At 34.8% G+C, this 14,842-nt stretch overlaps 1 protein-coding gene across 14 annotated transcripts in view; it reads right to left on the bottom strand.

Annotated features, from left to right (window-relative positions):
• Nucleotides 1-14,842, bottom strand: part of RhoGAPp190 (Rho GTPase-activating protein 190) — a 231,649-nt gene that overhangs the window by 143,813 nt on the left and 72,994 nt on the right. For all 14 annotated transcript variants that reach the window (XM_089232991.1, XM_089232992.1, XM_089232978.1 and 11 more), the window contains exons 10-12: nucleotides 12,241-12,442; nucleotides 11,894-12,067; nucleotides 5,597-5,848 (exon numbers count right to left, since the gene is read on the bottom strand). In XM_089232991.1, coding sequence (XP_089089117.1) covers nucleotides 5,597-5,848; nucleotides 11,894-12,067; nucleotides 12,241-12,442 — 628 coding nt within the window. The remainder of the gene's footprint in view (nucleotides 1-5,596; nucleotides 5,849-11,893; nucleotides 12,068-12,240; nucleotides 12,443-14,842) is intronic.

Genomic DNA, 14,842 nt, shown 5'->3' with positions numbered 1-14,842 from the left:
TTAATTAATGGTTAATTTAAACCACAAGCTAAAAATATAGTGTGTTCTGTCTATAATCATGTGAAAAACAATCCCTGCTCATACATAGCAAAGTTCACTGCAGCAGTGTTAAAAGGTGGTGGTCAGACTTCATATGTATATTTTCGAAGGGCAATCCAATCAGAGGCATACACAAGATCAACATTTGGAGAGGACACAAAAGGCTTAAGGCATAGGTCTTCAACTTTTTTTTAGTCGCGAGCACTGCCCGAACGAATGAACAGCAGTACTCTTTGCCACTGGACTTATCCCGTTGCCAAAATCTCTCCCAGCCCAGCTTTGTGGCAGAGTCCGGAACACTTTATTTTGGGTCAAAAAGAAAAACATACAAAATTTTTACAATATATTTTCCCTGGACAATTGGGTACTGTCGCGATTAACAAATTTTGTGGTGATTACAGACACGATAGGATTGGGAGTTAGAGAAAAGTTTCTTGGTTTCATTAAGATGGATGTATGTATGTAAACATATTGGGATGGAGGTATATTTTAAAAGCAATTGGAGGGGGGGGGGCCCTGCCATCTCATCCGTTATCTTACACTTGTCATATTATATACATAGGATACAAAAAACATGAAATGTCCATCAGAGAAAACATGAAACCATCAGAGAATCATGAAAACATCCATCGGAGCGAATCATCTTGCTTAACACCTTATTGGTGAGCAAATGGGTTTGATAATTGCAGACTAGAAGCCAACATCAGTTTTATTGGGTCGCGAGTACTGCCAGTGCCCATCATCAAAAGAAAAGCACCCTTATGGCATGTTTGACATACAAATGAATGAAATCAGGATAATTTCAATCCTTGAATGCAATTTTGTACAAGGTGTTTAATTGGAATGTTGATCAAGTGCTCGCAAGCACTAAATCGGACATGAACATTGAACACACTGGGTGCTTCTCCATGGTGCTCGCGAGCAACAGGTTGAAGATGCCTGGCTTAAACGATGGATTGCAATGAATTTCTTAGAGAAATTGAGTTTTTATTCAACCAGCATTGAAATTAACAGAAATTGATTATAACATATAAAAGTATTTTCTTCCTATATTTTAATTTTTTTTATATTGTTTTGCATCAAAAAAGTTTTTATCATCTGGGGAGGAGATAGGTGGATTGTGCGCCTCCATGTACTTCTCTGATCCCAATATGCATCAGGAGATGGGGGCAGAGCTGATGAAATTTTGCTGACAAGGGAGTTTAAAAAAATGGCTAAAAATCTGCCAATGTAATACTTGAAAATGACCCCTTATAGACAAAGCTTGGCAGCAAAGTTCCATAGAGAACAATGAATTCGGCTTGAAGGAGGATATTACTGCCAGACTATGTTGCAGGCAGACATTGTGAGGGCTTTGACACCAAGATTATGGATACTAACGAAACCAGACATGGCCATGGCGTCATTTTCAACTAGTTTACATTTCATCTCTTTCATATTTATGGTTATTTGTTCAGTATTAGTTTAATGATATATATTGGTTCCATGTTATTCAGAGCAGCCTGTTGTAAAAGTTCATACTAGAAATCTTCAGGAGGTGCCAGGAATGAATTAATTCCATTTACATTTGGAGAAATTGTTTAGGTTTACAAATAACTTGGTTTGCTAACAGACAGTTTGCTAACGCCTAGGCATGCTGAATATCAAATTATCGATCTGATCTTGGGGAAGATCACTCCACTCAGCAAGCAATGCTCTCCGAAGTTCCGGTACACATGTAGGAGGTGGTTGACGGGCTGCAACTCGTCGGCCAAGCATGTCCCACACATGCTCTATCGGATTCAAGTCAGGTGAGAATACTGGCCATTCCATACGGGTTATATCCTCAGATTCAAAGCATTCGTTTATGATGTTTTCTCGGTGAGGACGAGCGTTGTCATCCATAAACACAAATTCTGCGCCCATGGCACCCCTAAACAAATGTACATGTTGTTCCAGAATAATGTCCCGATAAATTTGGGCTTTCATGGTTCTGGTTTGAACATGCAGGTCTGTTCTGGAACCTAGTATAATTCCACCCCAAACGAGCAATGTTGCACCACTGTACCGGTGTCATTCAATGATGCTGTCTTGGTGGTAACGGGTACCTGGCGTTCTCCATATGAAAGTCTAACGTGAATCAGACTGCAAGCTAAACCTGGACTCGTCGGAAAACATCACACAAGCCCACTGTGACGATGTCCACATTGCATGTTCTCTACTCCAGGCTAATCGCTGCCGACAGTGAGTTGCCATGAGCGGAACACATCTGACAGGCCTGCGAGCATATAGACCAATATCTCCTAAACGTCTGTACACGATTTGCCTTGAAACTGTGGTACCCGTGGCTGCAGATAGCTGACGAGACAGGTCGGATGCTGTGCTCCGTCTGCTTCTTTTGGCAGTTACTGCCAAATACTGGTCTTCATTCGGTGTTGTAACTCGGGGGCGACCTGTACTGTAACGTCTACTGACATTTCCGTTATTTTGGAATCGTTGCCAAAGCCTAGAGATGACACTTTGGGCAATTCCAAGTTCCTCGGATACATCCATCTGAGTACGCCCACATTCCAGGCGGCCGATAATTGTACCACGTAAAAAATCATCCACATGCGTCCTCTGTGTCATAACTATTCGCTTATGGCACTGAGCGCCTTACAGAACTCTTGTGAACAATTTTACTTCTTTGCCACCATTCCTTATATACCCTCCTCTTACACTCTCGTCATTGTGGCGTACTATCGGCATCATCTGGTGGCTTCCTGAAATTTGCATATCATTCTTGCAGATGTGTGTGATAATTCTACAGGTGAAATTTTTACTTTAGATTTCGATTTCCGTGTGATTCTGAATTATCCTTAATTTATGGACATGAGTGTATTTTGAAGCAGCAAACTTTCATTTCTGGAGCAGAAATTTTGAAAATGGAGCAGGATCAAAAACGAACTATATCTGCAATATAAGGAGTAATTTTCCTGTGAAATGCCAAAAATGGTTAGAACAGATAATTCTAAATAAATTTCCTTCACAAATTAAAGTCCATTTAAATTGTTTTAAAGTATCTTATCTGTCACTAGTAAAGCATTACTGAAATGACGCATAAAAATTGTTAGACTTTTTCAAATTATACACCATGCATAATAAAAGCCTAGGCAGCAAGAATTTCTGTTGCTTGAATAACACAATCTTATTCATCCTGCTGCAGCAAAAAGAAGTGCAGAATATAATACACGTTTCTGTGAAAAAAAAGTTAGCTTTTCGCAGAATTTGGAGGAATGATTAAATTTAAAAACGAAATGCAAAAAATGAGAAAAATATAAATACCTTATCTACTTAAACAATTTCTCAACCTAATAGCATGTTAATAGATTACGAATCACGAGTCGCTTTCAGAAGTTCAGCATCTCAATAACAATTTTTTTCAAATATTTCATGCCCTTGAACATAAGATTTTATGTCTTATTCCATTAAAGCATTAGATGGACAGATTTTTCAATGTTCGAACAGACTTTTATTTTTTTGTTAACAATGAACTCTTTCACTGTCTGCGTTAATGGAATTTTTAAAAAAATTTCCTGCTGTTTTCTCAGACTGAAGCATGTTACAATATTTTTTTACGAATCACAAGTCACTTTCAGAAGTTCAGCATCCCAATAATAACTTCAAGTTTTTCATACCCTTGAACATAAGATTTTGTGTGTCCATCCAATGCATTATACATTGGATGGACAGATTTTTCACCATTCAAGCAGACTTTTGTCAACACTGAAATCTGTTTCACTGTCTTCATTACCATGTGCTAAAGGTAAAAGAGCCTTCACCAAAACTGGCAAAATTTGGAACTTTGGGCTGCTTTCAAGGTTACAAAGTTCAAATATGTCTGCCCAATGTGTCTATCCATTCTCTGAACTGATGTCACTACTTGCAATTCTTTGCATCGTAATGCAAACCATTCATCACATAGAGTTGATAGTTCTGCTGGTGTTCTGATACAACGTTAAGCAACATCCCAATTCTGATAACCGACTTTAATAATTTTTACAGACTTTAGAAGATTTTTGCTGTGATTGCGTTGTATATATCTTTGCATAGAATTTTTATATTTTGCATAATTTGATACTTTTTATGTGACTTTTGTGTACCTTATCATGTCGTTTTTTCTATTCTGTGCTAATTTTTATTTTTACTGCAAGCTGTAATTGGGTTTAAACCTGTAGCTTTGTATTTTAAATAAATAAATAAAATTTACATGAGTGAACCAAAAAATCCCCCTTTTTGATTCTTCAAAAAGGCATGTGTGCTATCTTGTGGGAAATAAAGCAAATTTACACCATACATTACACTGAGTGCAGGTAAGTAGCTGCGAAATTACTGTTATTTTCAGTATATAACCTGGAGGAGAAAAAACTCTGAAATCATAAAATTCAGCAAATAGCCCATCATTCAGGGACTTTGATAGCCCGTTGGTTATACCAATAACAGTACAGGACTTTGTACTTAAAAGCAGTAGAACTACTTTCCAAGGTCACGGGGTAGCATGATTATGATAGATGGTGGGATGTAAAAAAACAAAAAAATTGTACAGAAGTTTCTCTCCTCCATACTTTTTCCTAGGCTCGGAAAGAAAGCATCCTGTGAACAAAATTTCCATGCTTCTTTTTCCTAAATTCCATGTATTTGACAAGCTACAGAGCATCAGCAGCACCTACGCATACCATAAACAAGAATTGGTGCAAATGTGCAGGGATTTGGTGCCTTGGTACACCATGTAGCAAGAGAACCGTTTCAGCACAGTTTTGCGCAGCTCTTGCATCCCTTTTTAATGTAGATTAAGATACTTTTTTACTATATGGGCATGTCATATATGCCTTGAAAAAGTCTTTCATCTGAGGAACTGTGAATCTAGTCAACTGAAAGAAACTGACCAACAACTGAAGTGTATGTTGTTTTCTTCTAAACTTTCATTTCCCTACCACTACAGGAAGTCTATTATGAATGCAGTGCCACACCTACATGGATCATAGTTGCTACTATGGCTTGATGACAGTAGCATGAATGAAGTACAGAAATGTTTGTCAACAAGGTACAACTCCTGACCTATATCAGGGTCTTCAACACATGACCTTGTGAGGGATACATGTGAATTGCTGAGCTCTTTGTATCTGTAGTATACCCAAATGGTTCGCAGGACTCAATAGAATGTCAAATGTTGCCTGTGCTGTATCAATTGTTGTAGGCACCTGTCTTACATAGTCTATAGTCATAACAATAACTTATATGGGAAAAAAGTCTGGTTTAACCTTAGCTTCAAAATGCAACAAAGAAAAATTATAAAAAAAACAGAAATCCTGATAACTAGAAACAAAGTTCTTCCCATCCACTCGGTCTGTACTCGATGTAAGTGATAACAATACTCAAATAACATTATTTGTGATTCAAAACGAGAGGTGTCTACAGTAGCAAGCGAATGAACAAATGTATTACCTCAAGGTTGCTAAAGATGCTTACTCAAATAACATTATTTGTGATTCAAAACGAGAGGTGTCTACAGTAGCAAACGAATGAACAAATATATTACCTCAAGGTTGCTAAAGATGCTTTTCGCTTAGTAGAGAAGACTAAAACAAAACCGTGTACAAGTTCATCTCTATAGGAATTTGCACCATGATAAGATGTGACTCTGACTTCTACACTCCTTTTTGATTCACCTAAATAAGTCTCCAAAGTAATAGTATGGGGAGTTGTGACAAAACAGCATTGATGATTTAAAAGTGGACCGAGTACATGCTCAACAGAATAGGGATCACCGCAAAGCATGCACATGATTATTCTGAAAAATTAAAGAGAAAAAATTAATTATATACAAAAGAGTTATATTTTATACATGAAATTTTACAATACAGTATCTATAACATGCAAGTCCTCTCAATCAACTTCAATTTTCAGACACACATATAAATGAACAGGGAGAAACAGAAAGAAGTTTAAGGAACAAATTGTTAGAAATAAAAAAATGGAAAATCCAGTATGTAAAATGGGAAAGCCTAAGAATATGTAGTTAAAAAAAGGATTTTCTTGTGTCCATCCTTTGTTAAAAAGAACCTCAGCGTAGAGATGTGAAGTGAGAATATTCTCCTGAATGTAAAAATTGGAGAATAATCGAGAATATTAATTTTTCTTTTAAATAATTTGAATTTTTTTACTAATTTTGTTTATATTGTGAAATATAAATCAGTTTTCATTACCTGAAACATTTACAACAAAACAATTTTTGGTATAATCATCCCCAATGGCAACTTTTAGTTCAAGAATATTCTCATTCTCCAGGTCATGATGAGAGGATTTAAAAGTTTGGTTTTAAAAATTTTAGAAACCTTTAGATTAAAACCTTAAAAAGTTATTTTAAAATTAGATACATTTTCCGAAATAAGTTCACAACAAAAGAAATTAAACCAAAGTTGATTGATAAAATAATCTATTCTTATACAATCACTTTCATTCTAAGATACAGAACTGTTGTTTTCTTCAATGCACATACAATTAACTTCTGTATCACTCGCATTTCTTTAAAAGTTGTGCAATTCAGCCCCATGTTGTTTAATTTTCTTGCTTTCAAACTTTAATATTGTGGTTTATAAACTCCAATGTTCCTATTTTCTTGACGGGGACAGAATATTCTTGAGAATATTCTCTCTAAGGACTACTATTATAAATTACTAGAGAATATTCTTATCAAAAATAATTATTATTCTCAAGTTATTTATCGAGATTATTTATTATAATAAGTTATTACATATATTCTTGATAATACTTTCTAGAAAGATTTCGGTAACTGAAGAATATTCTCATTGAGGAGAATATTCTCTGGAAGGACTATTATTATTTTCAGAATAATTCTTATTATTTTCTATAAGAATTCTTCCCCAGTAATTTATGAAAGTAGTTCTTTCAGAGAATATTCTCAAGGATATTATATGTAACTATATTATAAATAACAGGAGAATATTCTCATCAAGAATTGATAAGAATATTCATTAGCTATTTATAATGTATAACCAGAGAATATTCTCGAAAAGATTATTCTCGAGAATTTTACATCCCTACCTCAGCATAATGTTCATGATAACAAGTGACAGTAATCTATTCTTACTTTAATTCTTGAAAAGAGAGAAAGAAAAACTGGAGTTTTCAAGAGTTTTGTTGATGTTATAGGAAAAGCTTTTTAATTTCACAACTCGCTATAAACACACATATTTCTGTATCTTTGACAATAACTCCGACAATCACTTGAGATTTACTCGTACTAGTGAGATTCTCATTTTAAGTACATGGATAAAATTTAGTTTAATTGTGGTGAATGAGAAAAAAATGAAATACAATATTGTGGCACATTTATACTATATATATATATATATATGGCCTATTACACTATACATATCATATAAGCATAAATAAATGTATAAGAAATGTCAGGAAAGAGAACTTATTCGAACAAGTGTGACAAATATAAAAAGCAAAAATTTAAATAGCATTTAACCCATATTTTCTCAAGCATAGAAGAAAAATCAAAATTTATTTTTTCATGAAATTTTCAATCTGCATATTTAGGTCTAAGAACAAACATAGAATCAAAAACTCATTAAGGATTTAATAGCTAATTAATTAGACTTTCCTAAATGTAGAACAATGGTAAAATGCTGTACTGTATATCTTCACATAGATGGAACGGAAGAAAGCATTGTAAGTACATGCCTACATTAAATTTTTTACAAATTGTTGTAGGTTGGTACACATCAATTGGCAAATTGATGTGTTTAACAAATCCTGCATATTCATATGCTTGTATCTGCTCCCCCCCCCCCACGCCTCCAAAAAATGTTGGAGCTGGAGACAATTATTAGTTTTCTTTTTCCACACTATTAATTCAATATAAAGGTACCCAAGAAAAATTTGCCTTCGGGCCTGCCAAATATCCTAGAGTAGGGGCCCTGCTGCAGGATATAAGGGGGAGAGCCATGCCCCTAATATTTATCATACATAGTTTCCCCAATGCCTATAGAATATCGGGTGTTTGAGCCCTACCAATATTTTTATACATCCATTAGAATTTTTTGTGATGTTATATTCAATTTTAAGTTTTATAAGGTCCGCATTTATATTACATTACTCCTAGTTTTCTAGATGTGACATTCCTGGAAAAAGATCCCCCAACAGAGCTTGCAGTCATTACTGGTTATTCTGAAGGAATGACTATTTTGTGGAAATACTTGTTTAACTTTTTTACAAACAACTTTATCATTTACAAAGTTTCTCAAAAAGTTCAATCGGAGATTTCTCAGACATAGAATTTATTACATTTGGATTGTTCCAGGACACATTGACTTCAACGTACACTTGAATTTTTGTGTGCATTTTTTCGAACTCTGTATTTTTTCTGTTTCTTCACCAGTTTTACTTAAAATTTCAATTTTCCCTGCAATTTCACCAAAAATTAAATAATCAAATGCTATCTGTTTGCTGTTTTATGTAACAGAATCATCAATTTCTTCATTATCACTAACCAGGTTAAGATTCAACAGCAATGGATTTGGAGGCAAAATTATCATTTCTGGCTTTGAATTGTCATAGTCTGAAAATATAAAATGACCTAAAGCTCCTTGATTTTTGCAATAAGGAATTTCTGAGACATCAGAATTTTTTACAAGTAAAAAAAAAAACATAGATAAGCTTGATACCTTTTTCATAAAAACTCACAAATACAACACTAAGCAGTGTACCTTTTTCATAAAAACTCACAAATCATGTGTCTGAGATGCAAAGGCAGCTATTATCCTCCCCCCCCCCCCCCCATGATACCAGATTACATAGAAAACTGGTTCCTGCAAAAAAAATTTTAAATCTCCACCCCCTTTGCTGATAAAGATAATCCTCTGGTGACAAAAACGTTCTTAATATAATAGAAGGCGAGAAAAATGTAGCATTATATTTCACTGATGACGGTAGCATATTTTACCATTGTCTACTTATAGGACAGTGACAAATATGGCTAAAATACACTTATCTAAGAGAATTTTTCTTCATAGATTTGTTTTATCTCATCAAAATGCAGTAACTATCAACAACAAAAACACAAACTTTTTCGTTCCAGTAAAAAAATATTTAAAGAATATCATATTGAATGAATTGAAAAAATATGCATAAAATTTTATTAAAATAAAACACATAAAATTTTTTTATTGAATTTATATTGCTTCATGTGATATTTATGCAATATTATATCTTTAATCTTAATTTTAAATATCAAAGTAAGCGATGGTGTTCATAGTTGCATTGTGACCATTTGAAGTTGTTTTCCTATACCGCATGATTCAAAACTCAATTTTTTAGTCCCCTAAAAACTCTAAGTTTTAGGGGAGGTAGAAAACACAAAAACAAAACAGAATCACAAAGGAATCTAGGGGTTTCTAATCATAGAATCTTTTATCTTCCATCAGCTGGAAGATAAATGAAAATGCAGAAATGGCAGCTTTGTTCGCCTTATATTTCCCGCCAATAATGGGTGGAAAAACTCTTTATTTAGCGTAACTTTACATGAAGACGGTAGGAGTATACGTTAAGTTTCACAGCAAGTGCTCAAAGTTCTTACCATCCACAGTTATGCACGCTTCACAACGGCAATGCATTATCAGAAACTTTTAAAAATAAACGTAAGGCAAACGTTCGCGGCTGCAATGGAGATTCTTGCAATGTGTCAATTGCAAGAATAAGATTAGTCAAATCGAGAATTTGACTAAAAAAGTTGAAAAACTCTCTCAATCTCGTTCTCAGTCGATATAATCGAAGTGATTGCAGCCGATCAACTTCACACAAGGAAAAAATTAATGATAGTTTACAAAAGGTATTTTTATGTTGGCACCACAAAAAATTTGGTCAAAAAGCCAATAAATGCATAAAACCATGCCAATATTCAGAAAACTGACTAGCCACGCTGTTAGTGCTATAGCAGGTCAATTCCAGGGCCAAAATCACCATTTTGTTTGTGACAAAAATTTGGGCTTACGTTTCCTCGTTAACAGTGGTGCAGCTATTGGATAGCAGTGGTGTTGCTATCCGAAGGTTCATACAAGAATGCATGAGCCACAGCAATCATATCTTTTTGCAAAAAATGGATCAAAAATCCTCACTTATGGCACCAAACAATTTGAACTAGATCTATGCTTATGGCAAAAATTCTTTTTGGCATTTATTGTGGCAGAGATTATTTTGCATCCTATATTGGGTCAGATTTTCTGGAAAAATTTAGACTTTTGGTAGAAATCAAAAAAAAATATCTTATTGACAAATTAACTACCTTGACCACCACTGGTCTGAAATGTCCAGGACCAAGTTTGGGACTCGTCATGATTTCCGGACTATTGCCATACCCCAAAGTGCTAGGAGAATTTCCTCAATTAACAAGATCTATTCTCAATTTCGATCCCAAATCCCAATGTGTCACTCACCATATCAAGATAAATATATTTCGAAATCTGCGTTACATGTACATTATTGGGACTGCACATGTTTTTAAAAATCAATTATCAGTTTGATTTACAGACATACCAAAGAATGATGAATCTATATTTTTTTTTTTTTTGAGGGGGACCAACTTTCGCTCAAATGATTGTTGGAGCCCGTCTTGCCAGGGCCACAGTAACGAAAACGCTCACTCTTGTTGGTGTCGGGAGAAGTACTGTGTCTATGGTAATGGCAGCCTATAGCAAACAAGACATAATTTACCAAGCATAACAGTGGCTGAAAGTCGAAGATGGCTGATAGACCCAGAAGGGTTTTGAAGCGGATTGTGGCCAGAAAGCATAAGACAACAACATCCCAGATAACATCTGAGATGAACACACATCTACAGGAAGGTGTATCGACAAAAACTATCCGCTGTGAACTGCATGCAGCAAACACACACGGTAAAGCGAGTATTCCAAAACCATTGGTGATACCGTGCAATGCCTTGAAACGACGAACATGGTGTCAAGAACATAAGAATTGGACACAACAATAATGGAAGAATGTCATCTGGTCAGACGAATCGTCGTTCACATTATTCCAGACTAACGGATGTGTTTACGTTTGGAGAATGCCAGCACAAGCCTATGATATTGATTGTCACCTTCCTACTGTTAGGCATGGAGGGGGATCAGTGATGCTGTGGGGCGCGATGTCTCACCGTGGTCTCGACCCACTTATTGTCCTGGATGGGTGGGTTAATGCAGTGGTTTATGTCAGAATTCCCCTGGACAACCATTTTCATCCAATGGTGCAATATTTGTTCCCTGATTCTCGACCTGTGTTCCAAGAAGATAATTCGCATGTTCACACTGCTGGAATTGTCGAAGACTGACTTGATGAACACCATGATGAACTGCAACACCTCGTGTGGCCCGCTCGGTCCCCTTATCTTAATATAATTGAACCTTTGTGGGGTATTTTGCAGGCCAAAATGTGCAGTAGGTTTCCACCTCCAAAGACACGTTCTGAATTATTGGCCTTTTTGCAGGAGTGGCGGCTACGTATCCCTGTAACTGTTGTGCATGACTTGTATTTGCCTATCCCACAACGGATACAAGCTGTAATTAATGAAAAAGGAGGGCTAACAGCCTATTAATAAAGATTTTGTCTCATTTCACAGGTGTTCATATTATTTTGTCCAACCCCTGCATATAGTTGATTGTTGTGTTTAAGCTAGGGCAATTGAAGGGTCTTCCCCAGTTAATAAGTAGAGACTACGACATCAACAGTAAATATTAAATGACATTCACAAAAAATAAACACAATATGCATCTTAGACTTATTATGAAATTTACAAAAAAAATTCACAAACCTGATATCAGGATTGATAGCTTGCTCTGGCAATGTGTGGTATATTTGTAAAAGACCTGCCCTCCTTTGAATGCTTTCTATCAATGATTGTAAGGCTTGAATTAGACTAGCAATATTGAAGCGCTGACTCGAGGACTCATCATCGAAGCTAACATCAAGGAATGGACACTGCAAACTATAAAAACACATGTACACATATGTATGTTGATTAAACTTAAAGAATCACTATTTTAACAACAGCAGCTTTGAATTTTTGTAGAATATAATTCACGTAAATTTTTTTTAATACTGTCTGCATTTTATTTGCATTCATAAGTGTAGAAAATATGAAAAGGTTTGGTAATCTACCTTTTTGCTCGATTTTGTCCTTCCTCTCTTAAAAACATCAGATCTTTTTCATTTATACTAGCATCTGCAGCAAAAAGTATCACAATAGGAAGTCCATGAAAAGGCAGTCTATCTTCTTGCTCCAAATTCGACAACAATGTTTTCTCTAAGCTCTCCCTTATGTACTCCAGAGTTTGATGGTTGGAGTAAATACAGAAACATCCTAAATGTTTATAAGAAGAAAGAAAATATGAGAAGTTGTTAACTTGTTGGCTGCGATTGGCTGGATCTTGAATGCTGATTTGAGATTGGCCAAGAGCAAGTACTGGCTTGTGGTTGGTTGATACTGTCATTTGTGAAAATTCATTGCAATTTGGGCGAAGTTTTTAAACAAAAAATCACATATGGCTTCTCTGTAGAGACAGGTATTAGTGAACATCATGCTAGTGTTTTCAAAATAATCACTCTACTTAGTAAAGGACAAGGTAGATCTTTCAGCAGCAGAAGTCTACAAAATAGTAGTTATGACGCTGATTTACATTTTGCATGTAAGTCATACATCTGCATGTCAGATACTCAGAATTCCAAAAAAAGACTTGTAAAAAAAAATATCCCCAAGGGAGATATTCTTTACAATATTGTTTTGATTCCCCATTTAGAAACAAAACAAACATTTAAATAAAAATATAATTTGCATTAACAAAATGCTATTGTGAACAGATAATTCATTCCATATTCATCCTCACCCTGAAAGATTTGCAGGAACAAATTGTAAAATTCTGAGAAAATAAGGAAAAGGTCACAACTAACAGGTAGCCCTAACAGGCAAGGTCTTGTGCCCTGGGCACCAAAGTCACTTTTCAATTGGCTACTTGATAGATAGATGGCACTATCAACTGAACATAAAACATGCACAACATTGGAAATACAAGCATGCTATCAGGTTTCACCACAACAAATCAGATATAGCTCTCCTATTCATGTGCAAAATATGTAGCAGTAATCAGCTTTCGATGGCAATAGGATGGAGTTGTGGACCATTAGGAAAGGGGGAAAAAATAAGTTGATGCCAAGAGAGGTTTTTCCTGCATAAAAATTAAGACGTTTTGGCAAGAAATAGGATAAATAAAAACAATGCATAAAATGATGATCACTCTGAAGGATTTAAATGGATCAGAAGATAATCATCTGCCTTAAATGAATCGGGAGGAATCTATAGATTGATTTTTCAGAAAAAAATATATTGTGCCTAACATAATTATATTTGTTTTAGTTTTATTACATTGAAATGTCAATTCCTCAGTTTTAATGAGTTTCTTTACAAACTTTCTCAACTAGAGCAGATATTTAACAATAGAACTAATCAATCCAAGTAAATTTGGTAAATTAAATTTTTTTTTAGTGAACCCTGAGCATGTAATTACATGTACATTATTGGGACTGCACATGTTTTTAAAAATCAATTATCAGTTTGATTTACAGGCATACCAGTGAATAATGAATCTTTTTTTTTTTTTTGAGGGGGACCAACTTTTGCTCAAAATAGAACAGAAGTTTTTCCTACAACATGTGGCCTCGAAAAGAAGTAAATTAGAATAGAGCAACATTGCTCAATATCATGCTTATGTGGCAGAGTATTTGGTATTGGTACTAGACAAAAAGAACATCACAGAAGTTACAGATTGAAACAAAGCAATATGTCAGTCATTGTTAAACATCACAACAGAAGATGCATTTTGCAAACACCACTCTGATTTCCTCTAGAGTACACTATTATCCCTCCTTTATAGAGAAGCCATGAGATTTTTAAGCATAAAAAAAATTTCAACCAAAGTTAAAATAAATTTTCAAAAATTGACTATCAACCAATCACAATCCAGTACTCTCTCTCAGTCAACCCCAAATTAGCATTCCAGATCCAGCTAATCACAGCAAATGAATCCAAAAACATCGACAAAGAGGATATCTTGTCAGCATGCCGTCATTTTCTGCTCTGAAGATGTTTGCCAAGGCTTCAGAAATTAATAAAAGACCACAGACAAACAGCCGAGTAAGTTCTGGTTATTGAATTACCTGCTTTTCTTATTTTACAAGCACTAGATATGTTCACATATGAATATAATACCAATATGAACACATCAAGTTCAATCAATTATACTAAAATTTGATTTATAATAATGAACAACACAAACCTGTTGTTGTAGCTACCCAAATACGCCGCAATAGAAAAAAACATTGAGTCAAAACACACAAAAATTATGAGACAATTTAAAAAAACTTATATTTGCATAAATTAAGAAATGACACTTTATTTTAAACTGCATTCTAATAAACTAAAATATAATTTCTTCAACTTTGCAATTTTTTAAATATTATTTTCAACATTTTTTTTAATTATTAGAAAAGTCTCTCTCACTCTTGTCCATACATTTCTACATGTGATAGTATTGTATTCAATAACGTATATACATAATACACAGGGTGATTATAAAAAAACTATCCCGACATATGGGCCCCTAACTATCATACCATTCACAGAAACTGAATGAAATTTTGGCATAAGGTATTTTGAGGTATGCGCTCAAGAATAATATGGAAAACAACAGTCTCACTCTAACAGTTA

Source organism: Pholcus phalangioides, unplaced genomic scaffold, assembly GCF_987345545.1.
Source record: "Pholcus phalangioides strain wild (caught in Gottingen) unplaced genomic scaffold, Ppha-v1.0 ptg000007l_1, whole genome shotgun sequence".
Taxonomy (NCBI): Eukaryota; Metazoa; Arthropoda; class Arachnida; order Araneae; family Pholcidae; genus Pholcus; species Pholcus phalangioides.
Note: the sequence above shows the minus strand (reverse complement) of the source record. Positions and strands in the feature narration are given on the sequence as shown.